Raw genomic sequence first — 20,671 nt, forward strand, 5'->3', positions numbered from 1 at the left:
CAAGTCATCCTCTACAGTGCTACCAGAATTTTTTTAATTCCACACCTTTAATTGGTTCATTATAATTATACATAAGGGTGATTCACTAAAATATTCATACATGCACACCAGAGGGATCTTTCTAAAACAAAACATCTGGTCATATTGCTTTCCACTGCCCCAGCACAAGATAAAATACTACTTAGCACAGTGTGCAGGACCCATCAGTCCTTGCCCCTGCCTGTTTCTCTAACTTAAATTCTGGCAGAACCCTTGCCCCATTTTTTGGTCATAGCTATATGTAGTTTCCAGAAGAATCAGTCTATTCCCCTTTGACCTGGAAGGTCTTCATCTTTCAAATTACAGATTGTTACTCCTACTGTCCCTTTCCTTCTTGCCTCTGCACATAGTACTTATTTTTCCATGCTAGCTCCCCAATTCTTCCTTGTACTTGTCTCTACTCCCACCAGGCTGTGTGTATTTCCCTATCTTTGTATCCCTGTCTTCCTCAGTTCTTGGTGCATAACAGGTACTAAGTAAATGATGGTGAGAGGCTGCAGGATAGAGACGGGCTTTTACTTAACTTTGTATATTGTGTTTAATTGGCACTCGTTTAAAGAATTACTATAAACATTGGTTTGGATTATAAATATCTAACTTCATTAAATGAATTGAAGCTGCTGGGATAAATTATATCCATGATACTGAGAGAGAACTTATAGTTGTCATTTTTAAGGGACCACAGTGAAGAGGAAAGCAATAATTTTTTGTGTGCTCATCATAAGCCAGGCACTGTGTTGTGTTCTACATACATAATTTCAGATACACTAGAAGCCTGGAGCTGGCAAACATCTTTTATCCATACAGTCAAGTGTGACTGCTTGAGCCAATCCACCTGTGAGCCCTAAAGATATGCTTTCTCCCCACTTCATGGTAGTCTTCCACATTCCCTACACAATGTGTGTGCATGTTAAAAATTACTGCTCGATGAAATAAACAATATAGGAAGAAGTTTCTATTGTGAGAGATGTTCAAACAGACTTGGCTGACTTCCTGATAAGAACTGATGCATCTTATAGATGATTAATTTTAATCTACTTTCTACTGCCAAGATTTGATGAGGGAAGAATATAGTGATGAGTCTAAAACACAGTCAGCGATTTGAAAAAAATGTGTTGAACTTTTTCAGGTATATCCTGAGCAGCAGGGACAGAGAGGAGTTTTCAGTATAAGAATCTGCAACTTATCCCACTGCAAAGAATGCATCTAGGCACCTCCTTTATTTTTCTTTCCAACCCCCCACCCCGCAGATCTTTCGAGGAAGATGCTTCTTCAGGGTCATTGTTTCTTCATTGTGCTCTCAATGTATGACTCCAGCAAGAAGATTGTTTCATCTACCTGGATCTCACTGGCATCCAACCTGAGTGAAAAAGTAAAAGCATTTGCCCAGACTGAATGTTCATTAATATACTTAGAGGCTGAGGTAGGTGTGACTTGGTTACCCTTGAGAATAATTGAAAGCAGAACCAATAGATCATTTTTCCATTTACTAAGCATCTTTTATGTGCCAGGCACTGTGGATGCTGCTGAGTATGTACAAGATAAAGCCTCTATCTTTAGGGAGTTATAGCCTAACGTGCAACCAGAAGAAAGACTAGCACACATAAAGGTGTAAGTAAAAGGAGTTAGTGTATTTTAAAACTGTGAGAAGCTGAGAGTGGCTGAAGTGTAATGTCAGTGGTGATTAGGAAAAGAAGGGAACTGCCTTAACCTGATAAAAGTCATGCAGGAAAAAAACCACAGCTAACATCATACTCTTTTTTGGGGTGGGGGGAGCACCAGGGGTTGAACTCAGGGGCACTCAACCACTGAGCCACATTCCCCGCCCTATTTTGTATTTTATTTAGAGACAGGGTCTCACTGAGTTGCTTAGCACCTCACTTATTGCTAAGGCTGGCTTTGAACTCGCCATCCTCCTGCCTCTCAGCCTCAGAAGTCGCTGGGATTATAGGCCTGCACCACTGCATTCAGCTAACATCATACTTAACAATGAAAAAACGGAAAACTTTTCCTCTAAGATCAGGAGCAAGAGTAGTATGTCTGTTCTTGCACTTCTATTCAACATTTTACTGGAGGTTCTAGCTGGGTCAATTATGTAAGATGAATAAATAAAAGGCATCCAGATTGAAAAGGAAGAAGTAAAACTACTTCTATTTTCATATGACATGATTCTATACATAGAAAATCTCAAAGAGTACACACAAAAAACTGAGAACTAATAAATTCAGTATATAGGATATAAAATTTAAACACAAAAATTGGTTTTTTCTAATGATCAGAAGAAAATGTAAGTAAAAAAAAAACGAGAATAAATTGACAAGAAAGGTACAAGTCTTGTACACATAAAACAGCAAATAACTGTTGAAAGAATTTAAAGATGACCTAAATAAATGGAAAGCATGCTTACTGTGTTCTTGGGTTAGAAGATTTAGTATTAAGATGGTAGTGTGCTGGGTGCAGTGATGCATGCCTGTAATCCCAGAGGCTTGGGAGGCTGAGGCAGGAGGATCATGAGTTCAAAGCCAGCTTCAGCAAAAGTGAGAAGCTAAGCAACTCAGTGAGACCCTGTCTCTAAATAAAATACAAAATAGGGCTGGGGATATGGCTCAGTGGTTGAGTGCCCCTGAGTTCAATCCCTGGTACTCCTCCACCAAAAAAAGGTGGCAGTAATTCCTAAGGCAGTCTATAGGTTCTTCATAGTTCCTATTAAGGTGGATGATAAAGAGTAAGAAGAAATGAAGAGCTAGGCTGCTATGAAACTGTGAAAGGCCCTGTATGTCATATAAAGCCTGGTCTTCATATTATAAATATAAAGAGCCAATAAATCATTTGAAATAGTGATATTATCAATCATTTTAAAGATAATAACTTTGAAAGCATTATGAGAGGTAGTTTGGATGGGGAGGTCATTGTGAAGGTCTAAAAGAGAGGTATGAAGGCCTATATGGGATCTAAGGTGAAAGGCCAGATTTGGGATATGTAACTGAAATAAAATTCACAGTACTTAGTGAACAAGATTGAAGCTAAGTGTGTCTTTAGAAATCCTGATTTAGAAAAACTGGTGGATTAAATTCTGTTAACTGAGCTGGTGAAGAAAATGTTGAGTTTAGGTTTGCTCATGTTGAGGTCTGGTGGGATATCATGATGGATTTGTCTGGAAGGTATTTTGAAATATAGGTCTGCAGTTATGATACTTACTTGTTGACATTACGTTTCAGGGTCTCTAGCTGCTGACGTTCAGGAGCTGTGATCATCTCTTCTATTTCTTGTAGCTGTGCCTCCTCTGCACCTGTGGCCTGCATAGATGCAATGATGGCTTCTACCCTCTGAGACTTTTCTAGTAGACGCCTATCAGACAAACACAACTCTGAGGCATGTTCCCTAACTTTGAGGTTTTCTTACCCTTTATCTCTTGAGGCACAATTCCCCCTTTTACCACGTTCTTGATCAAAGTGGATAATGTCACCATTTAAGGATATTTTCTGTAAACGTAATTGAAAATATAACTTCATTCCTTGGACCCACCATTTGACCCAGCTATCCCACTCCTCGGTCTATACCCAAAGGACTTAATCAGCATACTACAGAGATACAGCCACATTAATATTCACAGCTGCCCAATTCACAATAGCCAGATTGTGGAACCAACCTAGATACCCCTCAATTGATGAATGGATACAGAAACTGTGGTATATATATACAATGGAATATTACTCAGCTATAAAGAATAATAAAATTATGGCATTTGCAGGCAAATGGATAAAATTGGAGAATATCATGCTAAGTGAGATAAACCAATCTCAAAAAACCAAAGGACGAATGATCTTGCTGATAAGCGGATGAAGACACACAATGGGGGGTGGTGGGGGCAAGAATGGAGGAAGGAGGGACTTTATAGAGGGAAAAGAGGGGTGAGAGGGATGGGGGGGAAGGAAAAAATAACAGAATGAATCATGTAAATGTATGATTATGCAAATGGTATGCTGTTACTCCATGTACAAACAGAAACAACATGTATCCCATTTGTTTACAATAAAAATAAAAAAAAAGAAAGAAAATATAACTTCATTCCTGAAACTCTCTGCCTCTCATTTGTACTTGTACATTTCTCATGAATTAAATTTGCAAAATTATTTGGGGATATACTGGAAAAATGCAGACTAATGTATGATTTAAGCCAACCCAAAACAATGATTCAATTAATTAGACTAGTTACCCAACTGTCTGCATTTCTATAGAAAATTTCCCTTTAGGTCTTTGATCTTAAAAAATGTAAATGACAATTGAAAATGCTACTCACTTATTCTCTTTGGTTTCAAATTGTCTCCTTTCTATTAAGTTGGCTATGCTCTGAGGAAAGAGAAGAAAGACTAGAAATGCATCTGTTTGTATTTAAGTAGCTCAGGTAAAATGGGTAGAGGTGGCATAGAATGAGACTTGTCTGAGTGAAGGGAATGGGGAGAAAATCCACATGGGGTTACCTTGTAGCATCTGTGCAACAACATTCGGGCAGCTGATAGGACATTCACAGTATATAAATAGAAGGTCCTGGATGGGGCATGGTCTGGTGTTTTGGGAATTTCCTATTAGTCCATAGAAAGAAAAATAAGAAAAACTGTACTCTTTTTTCAGAATTCAGAGTCATTCAATCCTCTCTTTCACTAATACTTTTCCCTTCTCTAGTCATTCAATAGCTATGTTTATGGCACAATCAGTCATATAAAGATTGCATTGCCCTGCTTTTTAATTTGATTATCAGAATTCTGAATGGGGAAGAAAGGGAAGGCAACTAATACTGAACAAACTCAACATGCCAGGTGGATTGTATTTGATCTTTACAACCAAACATATTCTTATTACCACAATCAATCATCATTTTACAATGATGGTAGGTGACTTGTTCAATGTAACTGGTAAGAGGTAGAGCTGTGATCTGCTCCAAAATCCATTCTATTTACTTCCTGATAGGGTCTACAACATGGCTCTGCAAAGATCTAATATATGCTATTGATAGATTTAAGGCCTCAGGAAAGGACAGGAATGATAGGAAAAAAGGGAAATATGGTGTTGAGATGATTACTTGGTCAGTTAAAGTTCTACATTACACTTAAGTGCTTCTATGTCTTTGTCAGTAAAATTTTCTGTCTCATAGTTGGATACAGAGTTTGCTTAGGGATTCAGTTTGTGTGAAACTCTGCTTCAAGAGTTCTCTCACTCAAGGTCAGTTTTCCTGGTTGGCAATTATATTCCTGGCTACCTGGAGTGATACGAAATTTTCTGAGAGCATCTTATATAGCATATCCTTTGCCTCCTTTGCAGGAATCATTGCAAAGTCCTCCACCTGCTTCTGCTCCAGGTGTTTCTTTTGCAAAACTAGACGGAATATTCTGGCACAGCGAGATCCAAATCTGGAAAGGAATAAAGAAAGTAAATAGCATACCAACACAGAAGATTAACTTTAGCTCCTAGTCTCAGATGGTGGTTGTCCTAGTCCATGTGTGGAGCCAGGACCAAAAAGAAACAGCAATCAGAGAATTCTTTCACAGCTCCACAAGCTGGTGATGGTACTGTTAATCACAAAGTAGTCACCAACTGCTGATTCATTTGAGTGCCACAAAGTCTCATGTTACAAGACTTTAGGGGGTTTGGTTAATTTGTATCACTAGGAATTAAATAGTGGATTTTTTTAGGGTGAAGAGTAGTAGTAGGTGGGATCCATAGCTGTTCTGCAGAAAAATGGGGCAAAGTGTGCCAATATGTACCTTTACTGGTTACTTACATAATTTTTAAATGCTTGTTCAAATGGGGTATGTATAGGAAGTGTCCGGCTTCAATCCCAGTCAGAATGACTCCCTTACCTCTCTTGTACGACGGATTCCAGAGTGGCTGTGGCTAGGGATGTTAATGCTTTGTGGAGGTCTTTATGTAGAAGATTAAGGTCCCTCAGTAATGTTTCGGGCTCATCATTTTGACAGTTTTATTCCTAAATTCCTAATTTATAATTAAAATTTAAATGCTATTTTATTTTTCACATTAGTTTCATTTATGGTATATAAATTTCTTAAAATTTTAATTAATGAAAATGTTTTAAGAATTTTGCTTAACTAAAATTTGGTTGAGTAAAAGTTCTTTTTATTTTTTTGTCATTAATGCAGTTAATTGAAAATTCATAGAAAAAAAAGTTACTTCAATTTTCTAATTTATTTAGTATAATAAACATTACCAAATCTTTCTTTCGTAAGTCACCATTCTGCTTTATAACTCAGGGTACTGTAAGAATAACTGTAAGAATAATTGGCAAGGGTAGCTCAGTGCTAGAGTGATTGCCTAGCACGTGTGAGGCACTGGGTTCAGTTCTCAGCACCATGTATAAATAAATTAAATAAAGGTCCACTGACAACTACAAAAAATATTAAAAAAAAAAAAGAATAATTGGCAAGGATACTGATGACATACATTCCTCCACCACTGTCGCCAGACTTTCCAACAAACTCTAGCTATTAAAAAAAAAGAGAAAGAGTGTTAACTGAATGGAAAGTTCAGTGATTCTGTTTCCAATGGAGTGAATCTGGTCAAGAGTCTGTAGTAGGTAGCCTTCCTATCAGATGATGGGGAAATTGTCTGAGCTGGCGAGTACAGAATGAGGCTATAGGAGAATGACAGTAGATATCAGTGGCAGAAGTAAATTGTAAACAGCAGCAAGAAAAAAAAGTGCAAAAATAGACTTACTGGATCATCTGCCAGCAGAGTGAGATACTGATCAAGAACTTGCTTAGAGATATTATAGCCAACAGGCAGGGATCTGAAGATCTATGGAGCAAAAGGGGACACCGAAAACTGGCTTGATAATTTAGGATTGCTAACATTAGTAAAATAAAGATGTTTTAATTTTAGCTATCACAAGTATAAAAACGTCCAAAAATATTCACCGTAACATTGTTTTTGAGTAAGAAAATAAGAAAAAATCCAAATGTCCAGTAAAACTACAGCAAGGACATTAATATGATAGTCATTATAAAGAATGAGAATGTTTAAGTACTAACATGCAAATAAGTCTTACATATACTGCCTTATGAAAAAAATAAGTTATAGGGCTAAGGATGTAGCTCAGTGGTAGAGTGCTTGCCTAGTATGTGAGAGGTCATGGGTTTGACCCTTGGAACCACAAAACAAAAAGAAGTTATAGGATAGTATGTAGAGTACAATCTCATTTTTTGGGTTAAAAGAAAAGTACATAGATCCACATATATGTTAGACTATATATATATAAAAAAACTCTGAATAAACATACATATCAGGGCTGGGGATATAGCTCAGTTGGTAGAGTGCTTGCCTTGCAAGCACAAGGCCCTGGGTTCAAATCCCCAGCACTGCAAAAAAAAAAAAAAAAAAAAAAAAAAAAAACACAAAAAAAATACATATCAAACTATTAACAAGGATTTTTGGGGCTGAGATTATGTAAGATTATGGATATTTTAAATTGAGGTATGTTACAGAAATTAAGAAGCATAGATCTTTTTTATTTTTTTAGGTACCAGGGATTGAACTCAGGGGTACTCAACCACCAAGCCATACAGCCCTATTTTGTATTTTATTTGGAGACAGGGTCTCACTGAGATGCTTAGCACCTTGCTCTTGTTGAGGGTGGCTTTGAACTCATGATCCTCCCGCCTCAGCTTCCCGAGTCACTGGGATTACAGGTATGCACTACATGCCTGGTAGAAGCACTGATCTTATTGATAATTGTATATACCCATGTAATTTACCAGCCACAATAAGATAAAGAATATATCTACCACCCCTGAACTTTTGGGTAAATGTAACTTTAAAAGTTATACATTTCAGCTGGGCACAGTAGTATGTGTCTATAATCCCAGTCACTCAGGAGGCTAAACTGCGAGGATTGCAAGTTTGAGATCAGCCTGGGCAACTTAGTGAGATCCAGTCTCAAAAGAAGAAATTTAAAAGCACATATTTACATTTGTGATATAATAAGTTAAAAATTTTAAAAATATAAAATTTAGTCACAACATTCAATTTAAATAAATTATGAAATAGAAGTAGAAATATATTTGATATATTAAACATTAATATTTTAAAATTAGATATATTAAAAATATACAAAATTTATCTGGATGTGGTGGTATAAAACTATAATCCCAGTTACTTGGGAGGCTGAGACAAGAGGATCATAGTTCATGTCCAGCCTGGGTAACTTAGTAAAACCTTGTCTCAAAATACAAAAAAAAAGGTGTTGTGGATATAGCTCAGTGGAGAGTGCCGTTGGGTTCAGTGTCAGTACAAACATATCCACATACACAAAATTCAAACACAAGGGGTCAAATACAAATAATGCCCCAAATGCCAAGGTTCTCAAAGATTCTTTTTTTTCTTTTTTGAGATAGAATATAACTATGTTGCCTAAATTGGATTCATTCAAATGATTCTCTTGCCTCAGCCTACCTAGCAGCTGGGACTATAAGGTGCACACTACACACCCTGCTACTGGATTCTTTTTTAATTTATTTTTATTTTTTATTTAACTTTTTTTTTTAGTTTTTGATGAACTTTAATTAATTAATTAATTTATTTGTGGTGCTGAGAATTGAACCCAGTGCCTCACACATGCAAGTGTTCCACCACTGAGTTACAACTCCAGCCCCTGCTAGTGAATTCTTAAAACAATTAGGAATAAGTTATAACAACTAGGAATAAGTTATATATGACAAATAAGTACTCTAAGATAATTGCTTAGATTTTTTAAAAGCTGGATGCCAAGAGACCAAGTATTTCAGGGTTCACCAATTGAGGGTAATATAAATAATAAAAAAAACCTTTCCTTTCAAAGCTCAGGCCTAGACCTATCCGTAGGCTCCATGTATAATAATTGTTATAATATCCACAAGTCTGTTAAAGGCTAGCACAAAAACATGAAACTCACCTCATTGGAAGACAATGGTTGGGTGAAGGGGGCACTTGAGGGAGTGGTAATCTCACTCATCCGGAGCATGGTCCGCACAATCTCACTGCTTGTCTGAGTTTGAAAAGTAAACTGGGATTTAGAATTAACAGTGATGTCCCCAGATCTGGCTATGTGCCAAGGGCCAAATCTGGCAACTAACTGAATTACTTTATTCTCTTATGATCACTGACAGTTCTCCATGTAGATACTACCTGGTCCATCCTGTTGGCAACCGCGCTCACAATGGCTTGGTCGCGGAAGTGTTGGTGGAATCTGTCAAGGTTGACCTGCCAATAAATCCCATCATCTGGAATGGGCTGAAGAAGAGAAAAGGATTAGAGAGAAACATTTAAACAATTCAGAGTTTTCTGGTGAGGAGTTTGGATTTGACTGCTCACCATTTCTTTTCCTCTACTATAACAACTAAATTGGTTGGAGAAAAATCATTCAATCATATGAATTAAGTGTCTTGATAAATTCTAGCCTCAAACCAGTTCTCTAAACTAATCTCCAATCTTTTTCTATTTTAATTCTTCTCCATTATCCTCAAGTCTCCTACCTGATCCTTTCCTTCTTACTCTTAGCTGATGACCTTGACTCTGATTTCATAGAGAAATGATAAGTCATTAGGTCAAAACGCATTCAACTTTGTGCATAATCCTCTTTTTTCCTTGCTTTAAATTTTTTTTTTTTTCCTTTTTTTGTAGCACTGGTGGGGGGGGGGGGGTTTCAAACCCAGGGCCTTAGGTATGCTAGGTAAGTACTCTATCACTGAACTGCATCCCCAGTCAGATGTCTACTTTAAAAAAAAAAAAAAAAGGGTATTTTAATTTTTTTTCCTTTTTTAAAAATTTTGTTTTGGTATTTGTAGATGGACAGTATGCCTTTATTTTATTTGTTTTATTTTTATGTGGTGCTAAGGCTCGAACCCTGTGCCTCACACATGCTGGGCAAGTGCTCTGCCACTAAGCTACAGCCCCAGTCCTGTATTTTAATTTTTGACATATAGTTAATTGTGCATATTTATGGGGTACAGTGTAATATTTAAATACACGTATATAATGTATAATGATCAGATCAGGGAAACTGGCATTATCTCTCACCTCAGAGATGTCTACTCTTCATTATTCTTACTGTTGTTAACCTTATCTTAGGTTCTAATCATGTCTCAACTGGATTACAATAGCTTCCTAACTCGTTTTCAACTGAACCCAAGAGTGCTTTACCACTGAGCTATATCCTGTCTTTTCTACTTTTGATTTTCAAGGTAATTACTAAAGGTCTAAGTTGCTAAGGTTCTTGCTAAGTTGCTGAGGCTGGTCTCAAACTTGTGATCTTCCTGCCTCAACCTCCCAAGTTGCTGGGATTATAGGTGTGCACCACCTAGCCCGGTGATTTTCACTTAAAAAAAAAAAAGTGTGTATGTGTGTATATACATGTACATATGTATGTGTATGTGTATAAATGTATACATATGTATGTGTGTATATTCATGGGTGTATACACACACACACACACACACACACACACACTGTAAAAGGAATAATTGGGATTTTCTGCTTCGAATCTTGTTGCTTTTGCACCACTCCCCCCATTCCTCATAAGTAATGCTTTTTACCTTTTTAGGTCACAGTTCTGTTAAAGGATCAGATGAAAGCTATGGAGTGTGCTACTGAAAAATGCACATAAGCACAAGTACAAGTGAATTCTCTGAAATCTATCCATGGAGTTGTACAAGTTGTGAATGATGGGCTATAGTATCTTTCTAAATTATAGATCCAGTCACTTCATTCTCCTGTTTAAAATCCATTAATAGATCCATCTGCCTTTAGGATAAAGGCCAAACCTTAGTCAATCAATTTGCTAGTATTCCAGGTGTCAGGACAAAGATGCTGCCCTCAAGGAATTTGTATTCTACTGAGAGTGCAACAACAAACACATACATAAATAATATATAATGTTGAATAGGAATATAAATGCTGTAAGATAAGGAAATGGAAAAATGTATAGAGACTAGAATAGGGCTGGGCAGTGGGGCTTGAACTCCAAGAAAAATAGCAGTTAAGCTGAGATCTGAACAATAAAAGAGTGTGGGAAAAAAGCTGTGACAATGAAGTTGTGGGAAAAAACATTTGAAGTAGAAGGAATAGTAAGGGGGAAAGCCTGATGTGTTTAGGAAAAGAAAGAGAGTAGATAGAACACAATGATCAAGAGGGAGAGTGGGAAGAAGTGAGACTGAAGATGACATAAGGCTTGACAGTTCACAGTCTGGATTTCTTCTAAGAGTAATGGGAAGCTTTTAAAGGAGTCTAATTGGTGACCCCCTCCCTCCAAGTACTGGAAACTGAACCTAGGGCCTCTGCCTGTTAGGCAGGCATTCTACTACTGAGCTATATCCCTAGTCCTTTATATTTTTTATCCTGAGACAAGGTCTCACTGAGTCACCCAGACTGGTCTGTCTCAGCTTCCTCTGTAGCTGGGATTATAGGTACGTACCACTGCACCCAGTGAGTTATTAAAAAACAAACAAATAAATTTAGGGGATGGTGTCCTTTACTAAGATGAGGAAGTTGGGAGAGAGCAGATATCTGGGAGAGAGATATCAACTCTTCTGTTTTGGTGATACTAATTTTGAGACACTTACTAAACATCTTTATAGGAATGCTGAGAAGGCATTTAAATATAGGAGTTTAGGCCTAAGTATATCCTTCTAGACTCTTTTCTCATTATTTCTCCATCTGTCTATATGTTCCAGCCATACTGAACAACTTGAACTGTTTTCTAGGCTCTTTTTTTGCATAAACTGTTACCGTTGTTCAACATAGGATGTAAGTTAATCCTCAGAAAGGAGACAGCAATGGTGTCCACTCTTTGTTGGACTGTTCCTGGCCATAAATGTTTAATGAAGTTCATAATCCTACTACCTCTTAGCTCAGGAACCTTTAAGTTCCCTTGGGGTTTGTTATCTGTGTGCTCTTTCTGGCCTGCTTCAGGGTAAGAAGTTTAATCAAGAAGCTCCATTACCTCTTTGTTATCTGTAGTATGTTTTGGTCTTTTGGCTTTGGGTTCCCCAGCAGCATCTTCGTCAGATGATCTTCTCCTTTTACCTTTTCCTGTCAAATAAACAAATCAACAGTTAGGTTATATATCCCATGATGACAGAAATGACCAAATATGAGGGCAGGTGTATCTTCATCCCAAAGACATCTGTAGCTGCCTGTAGGTCAGAGTTGTTTAAGAGGTTGAGGAACTGTAAGAAATTCAAGTCAATGGTGATATCATATGAATTTCAAATGTTCAAAAAGAAACTCATTCTTTTTCCCTCAAACTGGTCCTCCTCCAGTGCTTCCTTTTAGTGAATGGCATCATCATTCTCTAACATGTGCAAGTCAGACACAGATGTCATGTTTGATACCTGTCTCTTTCACTGTTTCTTTTTCTTCTTCTTTTTTTTTTTTTTTTTTTTTTTTTTGAGGCAACAGTGTCTTGTACTTGCTAAGCAAGTACTCTACCACTCGGCTACATCCCAGCTCTTTTTATTTTGAGATAGGGTATTGCTAAGTTGCTCAGTCTGGACTTGAACTTGGGATCCTCTTGCCTCAGCCTCCTGAGTAATTCGCTACTTCTATATCTAATTTTTCACTAGTCTGTTTACATTTACCTTTTGCCTCATCTTCCTATCTTTTCTATAGACAGAAAAAATTTTTCAAAAATGTAAATTAGACCCAGTGACCCTGGAGGTTGAGGCAGGAGGTGCAAGTTCAAGACCAACCTCAGCAACTTAGCAAGATCCTGTCTCAAAACATAAAAAAAGGGACTGGGGATGGGGCCTCAGGTGGTTAAATGACCCTGGTTTCAATCCACGGCAACCCCCCACACCAAAAAATGTAAATTAGGACATGTTACCTCCACGTTTAAAATCCTTAAATGGTTTTTCTTTGCTCTTAGAATAAAGAACAGATACTGTATAAGGTCTTGCCTGATTTAGCCCCTGCTTGTCTCTCTACTCTTATATTTCTTTTTACTTTGCTCTCCTTGCTCTAGCTATACTGACTTTTTTTTTTTACTTCCTCAAATGCCCATTTCTTTTCCTTATTGAATAGTAGTCCCTTTGTCAAAAATACTTACCATCTATTACCTCACTGGTTAGTTTCTACTTCTATTTCAAACCTTAGCTCAAATTCTACTTTCTCAAAGAAATGTGTGCCCTAATCCTATGCATTACTCTACTTTCTCATTATATATATTTCTAACATTTTATACTTCCCCTTCATAGTACTTATCACAGTTTTTTATATACCAATGTGATTGTTTGATTAGTGTATAGCTCCTGTACTCAGACTTAGGCCCCATTAGGAGGGATCATAGTTTTCTCATCATTTATATCAGAGTGAATACTTGGTAAATGCTCAATTAATTCATTCATTTTAACAATAAATAGGTTCACAATTAGGGCAAGTTATAGTTCTAGGGTCAAACTCTCTTACCTATCAAGCTCAATTTAGGAACCAGGTACATGTCTTTTTCATTAATGACAAGTGTTGGGGCAGGTGGTGGTGGTCCAGGGTCTGAATTCTCAGTGGCAGGCACTAAGGGGCAGCGCTGTACAAAGTGTGTGTCTGCCAGTCGCACAAATGTGTTTGATACCTCAGCATAGTCCATGGTCTTGCCATCTGTACAACAGAAGAAAAGAGGGAGGAGGGAGGTGAGATGGCCTAAGATAACAGTTCACTCCTTTAGCCAGTCAACTGATGCTCTCGCTAACATATGGATACTGTACTGACCCTCCATGGTTTCTGTGAGTCGGTCTGCCACTTTCTTCACAACAGCTGACATTGTCATTTTGCCATTCAACAGCAGCTCCTCAACAATCAGCTCTCCAGTGTCGCTGTATAGTGTTTTGGTAGTATAGATGTATCGGGGATACCTAAGCATTCTCAACACCCGGCTGCATTGGGCTTCATATTCCACCACACCACGTTTATGCACTTGATATATCACCAGGTTATGTTGGATGAGGACACAAAGAGCTTTTTTCACCTAGATAGAACTCAAAAGAGAAGACTTGGAGACATAGCTCATAGCTGCTGGCAGTTTTTTTGTCCTATAGTTTACTAAACATCAGGGGATGGCTAGATAAGAATTTCTGTTCTTATTTCCTCTCTGTTGGAGTAGCTAATAAGAATCAAACATCAATGGAAGAAATCAGGAAGATTCCTTGCTATGATGTTTATATTTCCTCTAATCTTTAGCTTTCACATCACGATTTACTTTCCTTCTATCAGTCTCATTATTTATTTTTTATTTTTATTGTATTTTATTTTATTTTATTTATTTATTTATTTTTATTTTTTTATTTTTATTATTGTACACAAATGGGATACATGTTGTTTCTCTATTTGTACATGGCGTAAAGGCATACCATTTGTGTAATAATAAATTTACATAGGGTAATGTTTGATTCATTCTGTTATTTTTTTCCCTTCCCCCCACCCCTCCCACCCCAGTCTCATTATTTAAAGGTAGTACTGAGATTAGTAGACTCATTATGAAAAAAGAGATGTGGCATGGGAAGAGTAAAGATTTATTTAAGAGGCCACAATGATCTAGGAACACTCTGAGAAGCAAAACCGTAGGGCTGAAGTACCACCCTCTTTCCCCACAGAAAACATTTTCCTGATCCTAGAGCAGGCTTTTCCACTTCAACTTTTTAGGGTAAGAAGCAAAAATAATCAAAAGTAGGTGGAAGAAATTAAAGATAGCAAATTGATGTCACCTAAACATACCTGATCCAGTGATGTTCCTGTGTCATGGGCAATTACTCTAAGTGGCTGGCTGCCAGTTCTGATTAAGTGAACTCCAATTTTTTCTACAATCTCTCCAAAATGCTCTTGTAGCAACAAAGAACACAGTTTAATTTCTGCTTGAGTCATTGTACTGGAGAGTCTCAGAACTAGGAAAAACAAAAGTGTAAATTCATGTATTCTTTCTGGATGGCAATTTGACAATACATATTGAAAAGCCTTAAGATTTTGCATATATTTGACCTCACAATTTCATTTTGGATACTGTTTCAAGGAAATAAAAAAAATCATTCATTTTCTTTTTTTAAAAATATTTGTTTTGGGGCTAGCGATACAGCTCAGTTGGTAGAGTGCTTGCCTCAAATGCACAATGCCCTGGGTTCTAATCCCCAGCACCACAAAGCCAGCCTGAGCAATTCAGCAAGGCTCTAAGCAACATAGCAAAACCCTGTCTCAAAGTAAAATATATAAAGGGCTGGGGATGCGGCTCAGTGGTTGAGTGCCCTTGGGTTCGATCCCCATTACCAAAAAAAAAAAATATTTGTTTTGTTGTTGATGGATCTTTTTTTATTTATTTATATGTGATGCTGAGAATCAAACCCAGTGCTCACACATGCTACACAAGCATGCTCCAACTGAGCTACAACCCCAACCCCATCATTTTCTTTATAATACAGACATACTGAAACAACCTAATGTCTAACAACAAATTATGGTGTACTTATACAAGGATATACACTATGTTAACATTTAAAATGATCTAGTACAATACATAGTAGTATAAAATAGTTCCTAATATAAACAAATTGCGAAGAAAACGGGGTCCAAAATTCAATTACTGTAGAAAAGTTAAAAAAAAAATGAATGTATTAAAAAAGATTGGAAGCCTATATGTCAAGTTTATTTTTATGGGATTATGTGTCAGTCTTTCTTTAAAGATTGAAGGTAGAGATGATTAGCCTGACGCGGGGGCGCACACCTGTAATCTCAGTGGCTCGGGAGGCTGAGGTAGGAAGATGGCAAGTTCAAAACCAGCCTCAGCAACTTAGCGAGGTCCTGAACAAGTCAGTGAGACCCTGTCTCTAAGGGAATCACAATTTAAAAAAAGAAATGCGGTACAGGAAAGTTCTCAATAGAGTGTTTCAAGTGGGAGATGAAGTTATGTTGATTGCAGAGCAGTATTAAATTCTTAAATTTCTACTCCTTCACAAAGTAGACACAACAGAAATGGATGAAGTTGACTTTTAAGATTACTTCCCTACCACAAGCGGCTGTACCAAATATTGTTCATTTATTTCTCTTAATTCCTCAGAATCTAAGACTTTGGCCCCTGGACCTCGGTATAACCAGACGGGCTGTTTCACCCATCTACATGTCTTTGGAGAGACATCGCCACACCCTTTGCAAGCCCCCTGGCTCCCGGCCACTTTACTCCACTCGGTTTACTCAGGTTCCGGTTCTGGATTTAGTCTCTTGGCCCAGAGTCAGAACCGCTGGGTTTAGACAGCATTTTCCACTAACCTCAGGGTCAGTGCTAATCCAGAAGCTCCAAACCTAAGGCCGCTGCATTTTGCTCGTCGATTTCCGGTGCCTCCTGCCAGCCACCAGAGCACAGGTGGAGCCCACAGTTCTTTCTCGGAAGTGGATCGTCACCGAAGAGGGTGCGGAAAAGGAAAAAACGTATGCCCCTCTACCCCAGAGTTTCGGTGGTTTCCGGGGACGCTCTTTCTTTCTTCTCGCTGGAAAGTTGGAGGACCGGCGAGGGGTTGTTTGAGGTGCCGGCGGGCGGGCCGCGGCAGGCGGACTCTCCTTCCTACACCTCTTTGGTGCCGGGAGGCGGTCCGCTGGGCCGCTTTCCGCGCCGCTGTCGCTCTGGGTCCGGCTGACTCACGTGACCGACGCGGACTCTGGAGCGGCTGGCCGCACTGAGGAGGAGGAGGAGGAGGCGGTGGCGGCGGCGGCGGCGGCGGTGGCAAACGCAACCTGGGAGGTAGCGGCCTGGATAGGGACCGGCCGGCTGCCCTCTCCGATAAACGCGGCGGAGAGAAAAATGGCGGAGGCTTCGGCGGCCGGGGCGGACACGGGCGCCGCTGTAGCCGCGCACCGATTTTTCTGCCACTTTTGCAAAGGCGAGGTTAGCCCCAAACTACCGGTAAGAGCCCGTGCCCTCTGCGCTTGGGCACCGACATAGATTCCTGGCTTCGGGGGCTCGGAATTGGGTCTTAGGCTTTCTGCACACCCCTATTCCCCTGATATCGGTCTCCCCAGCACCTGCTGTCCGCTGTCTTCGGTCACTGGCTCCAAACCCTGGGCATCGGGGCCCTGGTTCCGTAGCTTCTGCCCAACCCTATTTGCTCCTCGGCTGCTCCACCTGCCTCTCATTTCCCCTCACCTGTTTACCTGCCCCCCCTCCGTCTTTTTGTCTTCCTTAGCGACTTCTCCTCCGAAAACTCTTCCCTAATTTTCTGGCATTTCTTTTCACCTTGTCTCTCTTCCACTGTGACCTCCCCTCCCATACTCTTTCCGCTGTTGCTTTTCACCTTCCTCTATTTCCTTTCCACTCTTCACCAGATCCTCCCTCTTCCCGCAACCTCAGTGAGGCAAAATAGCGGATTGCTGAGGATGGTCCCTATTTGGTTGTCTGTAGGAAAAGAAGCAAGAGAAGGTTGGAAGGTAACTGGGGAGAAGGGAATTTTGCTCTTCAGTGGTTTCCAGGTTTCTTGTGAAAGTGAAAATAGCAGTGTACTAATGACTTGCAGATTGCCAGCGCACCCTACCACTATTGAAGGAAATGACTTTAGGAAGAAGGCACAGGACATGCTGTTTTAACTTAGTTTATTTTGGATATCATGCTACCAGTGTCTTTAATACCACCTCCCTTACCTACCCACCTTCTCCTATTCTCTTTTGTTCACTTAGGAAAAAGATCCAGGGCAGAATCTTGGGAACTGCTTCCTCTGACATAAAATAGATTTTTACCAGTTTCTTCCAGACTGTCAGTTAGCCAATGGAGAGGTAATGCTATGGTTTGTGAAGAAAATGCTTCTTTAGAACCCTAGCCAATGCCGGCATCCCAAACCCAGAAACTGTTTTGGGTTGGATTATAGCTTCTGTGGGGAGACCCACCTGGATCAATATTAATTCTGCCTTCTGTCAACTGCTTTTATAGAATTAGTTATGATTGTTCTTTTCCTTAGAGTGTTTTCCTTAGAGTGTCTTAAGACAGTGTCTGAATTTTTCTTAGAAACACAAATGGAGTGTAGTGAATAAGCACCTAAGGAATATTTTAAAAGCCTTTTCACCTATAAGTCATGTTTTTTCAGGCTTTTATGATATTTTCTTCCCTCTTTTTTTTGTCTTATTCCTAAGTATATACTCATAGTTCCATCTAATGCTCCCTGGTTTCATTTGCTGATTTTGCTGTGTGTTTATGTACTTTATGCCATATTTCAGTGTTGGGAAAAGCAGATACCTTGTTTTTTCCAGTAGACATCAGTCTCCAGAACTCTCTCACCACAGAGAGGAGTCTGGAATTCAGCTGGTGTACGAATGACCCAGGGACAGTTTGGTCCAATATGATAACCTAGGTGTACATTCTCTTAGGATCTTTAAGTTGCTGTTCACTAATTTGACTTTTAGGGTGAGAAGACTTACCCTAAATTTCTACAGTTTATTATATCGTCTTATTTCAATCTTCATTTCAAAGGGATAATTTGAAAGACTTTTAAAAGTGTTTTTCTGAGCCTTAGATGCCTGGACAATTTTTTGATCTTTTTAACTGATTTATGTGTTTTGCTTGACTTATAAATTGAGACCTATTACAGTTAATATAACCAAATGCTTTCTTTGCTTAATGTCCTAGAGGAAGTATGGAGGAATATGTGGTTCTCGCGCTTAAAGGACCTCACCATTTTTTTTTTTTTTTTTTTTGAAAGACAAGATAAACATGGAAAAAGTAACTACGTATAGTCACACATTGCTTAAGGATGGGGGCAAGTTCTGAGAAGTGAGTTCTTAGTTGATTTCATTCTTGTAAGAACATTAAGAGTATGTACTTATACAAACCAAGATAGCTACAGTGTCACTATGCAGTACAATCTTATGGAACCAACATCTAGTCTATATGCAGTAAGTTGTTGAATGAAACCTTACACAGTGCATTACTGTAGAGTGATGAGGATGGATAATTTGTGCTTTCAATTAGAGGGAGATGGGGGTATATGGTAGCATTGGTGCTGTTGGGGAAGGTGTGACAATTGAGGTGGGATTTATTTATTTTTCTTTTCACTTTTTTTATTGTTGCATATAGTTGTACATAATGATGGGATTTGTTGCATATTTGTACATGCACACAATATAGCAACATAATTTGCCAATATCACTTTGGCCAGTATCCCCAGCACTTTCCCCTACCTCCCCACTTCCTGCCCCTTGGTGCCTTTCCTCTACTGATCTCCCTTTGATTTTCGTGACACCCCTCCCTGCTTTCTTTTCCTTTTTCCTCTGTAGCTTCCACACATGAGAGAAAACGTATAATCCTTGACCTTCTGAGTTTGGCTTTGAGGTAGGATTTAAGTTGAGTTTTGGAGAATAGGTACAATTCAGATTTAGAATACCCCAAACTGCTGGTCGTGGTGATTCATGCCTGTAATCCCAGCGACTAGGGAGGCTGAGGTAGGAGGACCACAAGTTTGAAACCAGCTGTTACAACTTAGTGAGACCTTTTCTTAAAATAAAAAGAAAGGGCTGGCGATGTAGCTCAGCACCCCTGGGTTCAATCCCCAGACCATGAGGTAGCAAAGGAAAAGTGGACTGAGAAAGAAGGGAAAAATATTTTGTAAATCTTTGTTTTTATTTTTTTAAGTTGAGTGTATAATTGTATATATTTATGGAATGGGTACAGTATGATGTTTATATATAGCATAACATATTTATATATAATATATTTACAAATATATTTTATTCTTTTTTCTCTTTTGTGGTACTGGGAATTAAACCCAGTGGTGCTCTGTCACTGAGTCACCCTACCAGCCCTTCTTATTTTGAGATAGGGTCCCACCAAGTTGCCCAGGTTGGCCTTGAATTTTCAATTTTCCTGTCTCCGCTTCCAGAGTTGCTGAGATTACAGCATGTGTCACCATGCCTGGCACAATTTTCAAACTATATACTAACTGCAGTCACCATGAGGTACAGTAGAAAATTTTTAGGATACCATTTTTAGGAAAAGGTGCAGTGAGATCAGAATTAGAGTTTCTATTTGTATGTCAGTGAGTTTCACCTTGTTTCATGGCCTTTTCTGTCCTTAATTCCAGCCAGTTGTCTTAAAAATGTTGATTATAAGAACGACCAGGTTGTTGGGTGCAGTGGCCCAAGCCTGTCATCCTAGTGGCTCAGGAGGCTGAGGCAGGAGGATCGTGAGTTCAGAGCCAGCCTCAGCAACTTATTGAGGCCCTAAGCAACTCAGTGAGACCCTGTCTCTAAATAAAATTTAAGAAAGGGCTGGGGATGTGGCTCAGTGGTTAAGTGCCCCTGGGTTCAATCCCTGGTAATAAATAAATAAGTACGACTAGGTCAGTAAGTCTTGTCTAGTACAAACCTATCTGTTACTGAAAAACTAATGGAAACACTGGTAAGGTGATATATCTAGGACAACATTGAAAAGTTTTTCATAGTTCTTTTTTCCTTTTTTGTGGTACTCTGAACCCAGGGATGCTCTCCCACTGAGCTATATCCCCAGCCCTTTTTATTTTTTGTTTTGATACAGGTTCTCACTATGTTGCCCAGATTGGCTCTGAATTTTCAATCCTTCTACCTCACTTTCCTTAGTAGTTGCAATTATAGGTGTGGGCCACTGCACTTGGTTTAT

General features: G+C 38.9%; 2 protein-coding genes across 5 annotated transcripts in view; one reads left to right on the forward strand and one right to left on the reverse strand.

Moving 5' to 3' along the window:
- Positions 1–41: 41 nt before the first annotated feature.
- Positions 42–16,678, reverse strand: Polr3c (RNA polymerase III subunit C). Of its 3 annotated transcripts, none has more exons than XM_047543291.1 (15): positions 16,327–16,678; positions 14,788–14,954; positions 13,786–14,041; positions 13,489–13,674; positions 12,026–12,114; positions 9,214–9,318; positions 8,981–9,073; positions 6,769–6,849; positions 6,485–6,536; positions 5,898–5,958; positions 5,381–5,447; positions 4,521–4,622; positions 4,340–4,389; positions 3,238–3,387; positions 42–1,399 (listed from the first exon to the last, which is right to left on the reverse strand). In XM_047543291.1, the coding sequence occupies exons 2-15, from the start codon at positions 14,932–14,934 to the stop codon at positions 1,318–1,320; spliced, it is 1,521 nt and encodes a 506-aa protein (XP_047399247.1). In that variant the 5' UTR covers positions 14,935–14,954; positions 16,327–16,678; the 3' UTR covers positions 42–1,317. The 3 variants fall into 3 exon arrangements, with proteins under 3 accessions (XP_047399247.1, XP_047399230.1, XP_047399239.1); XM_047543274.1 differs by having other exon boundaries at positions 43–1,399; positions 5,297–5,447; positions 16,327–16,672; XM_047543283.1 differs by lacking the exon at positions 6,769–6,849 and having other exon boundaries at positions 43–1,399; positions 5,297–5,447; positions 16,327–16,675.
- Rnf115 (ring finger protein 115) overlaps positions 16,498–20,671 on the forward strand; it is a 97,499-nt gene continuing 93,325 nt past the window's right edge. Inside the window, exon 1 of one of the 2 annotated variants that reach the window (XM_047543494.1) lies at positions 16,498–16,957. In XM_047543494.1, the coding sequence (XP_047399450.1) occupies positions 16,856–16,957 (102 nt within the window). In that variant the 5' untranslated portion in view covers positions 16,498–16,855. The remainder of the gene's footprint in view (positions 16,958–20,671) is intronic. The other variant, XM_047543503.1, reaches the window with a different exon arrangement.

This window comes from Sciurus carolinensis, chromosome 1 (assembly GCF_902686445.1).
Source record: "Sciurus carolinensis chromosome 1, mSciCar1.2, whole genome shotgun sequence".
Classification (NCBI taxonomy): Eukaryota; Metazoa; Chordata; class Mammalia; order Rodentia; family Sciuridae; genus Sciurus; species Sciurus carolinensis.

Bases quoted from the DNA above. Each gene is read 5' to 3' on its own strand.
- Polr3c (XM_047543274.1), bottom strand. From the start codon at position 14,934: ATGACTCAAGCAGAAATTAAACTGTGTTCTTTGTTGCTACAAGAGCAT. The intron at 13,675-13,785 runs GTCAGTACAGTA...TCTGTTGTACAG, and splicing joins ACTCACAGAAACCATGGAGG to ATGGCAAGACCATGGACTAT. The intron at 9,074-9,213 runs GTAGTATCTACA...TTTCAAACTCAG, and splicing joins TTGCCAACAGGATGGACCAG to ACAAGCAGTGAGATTGTGCG.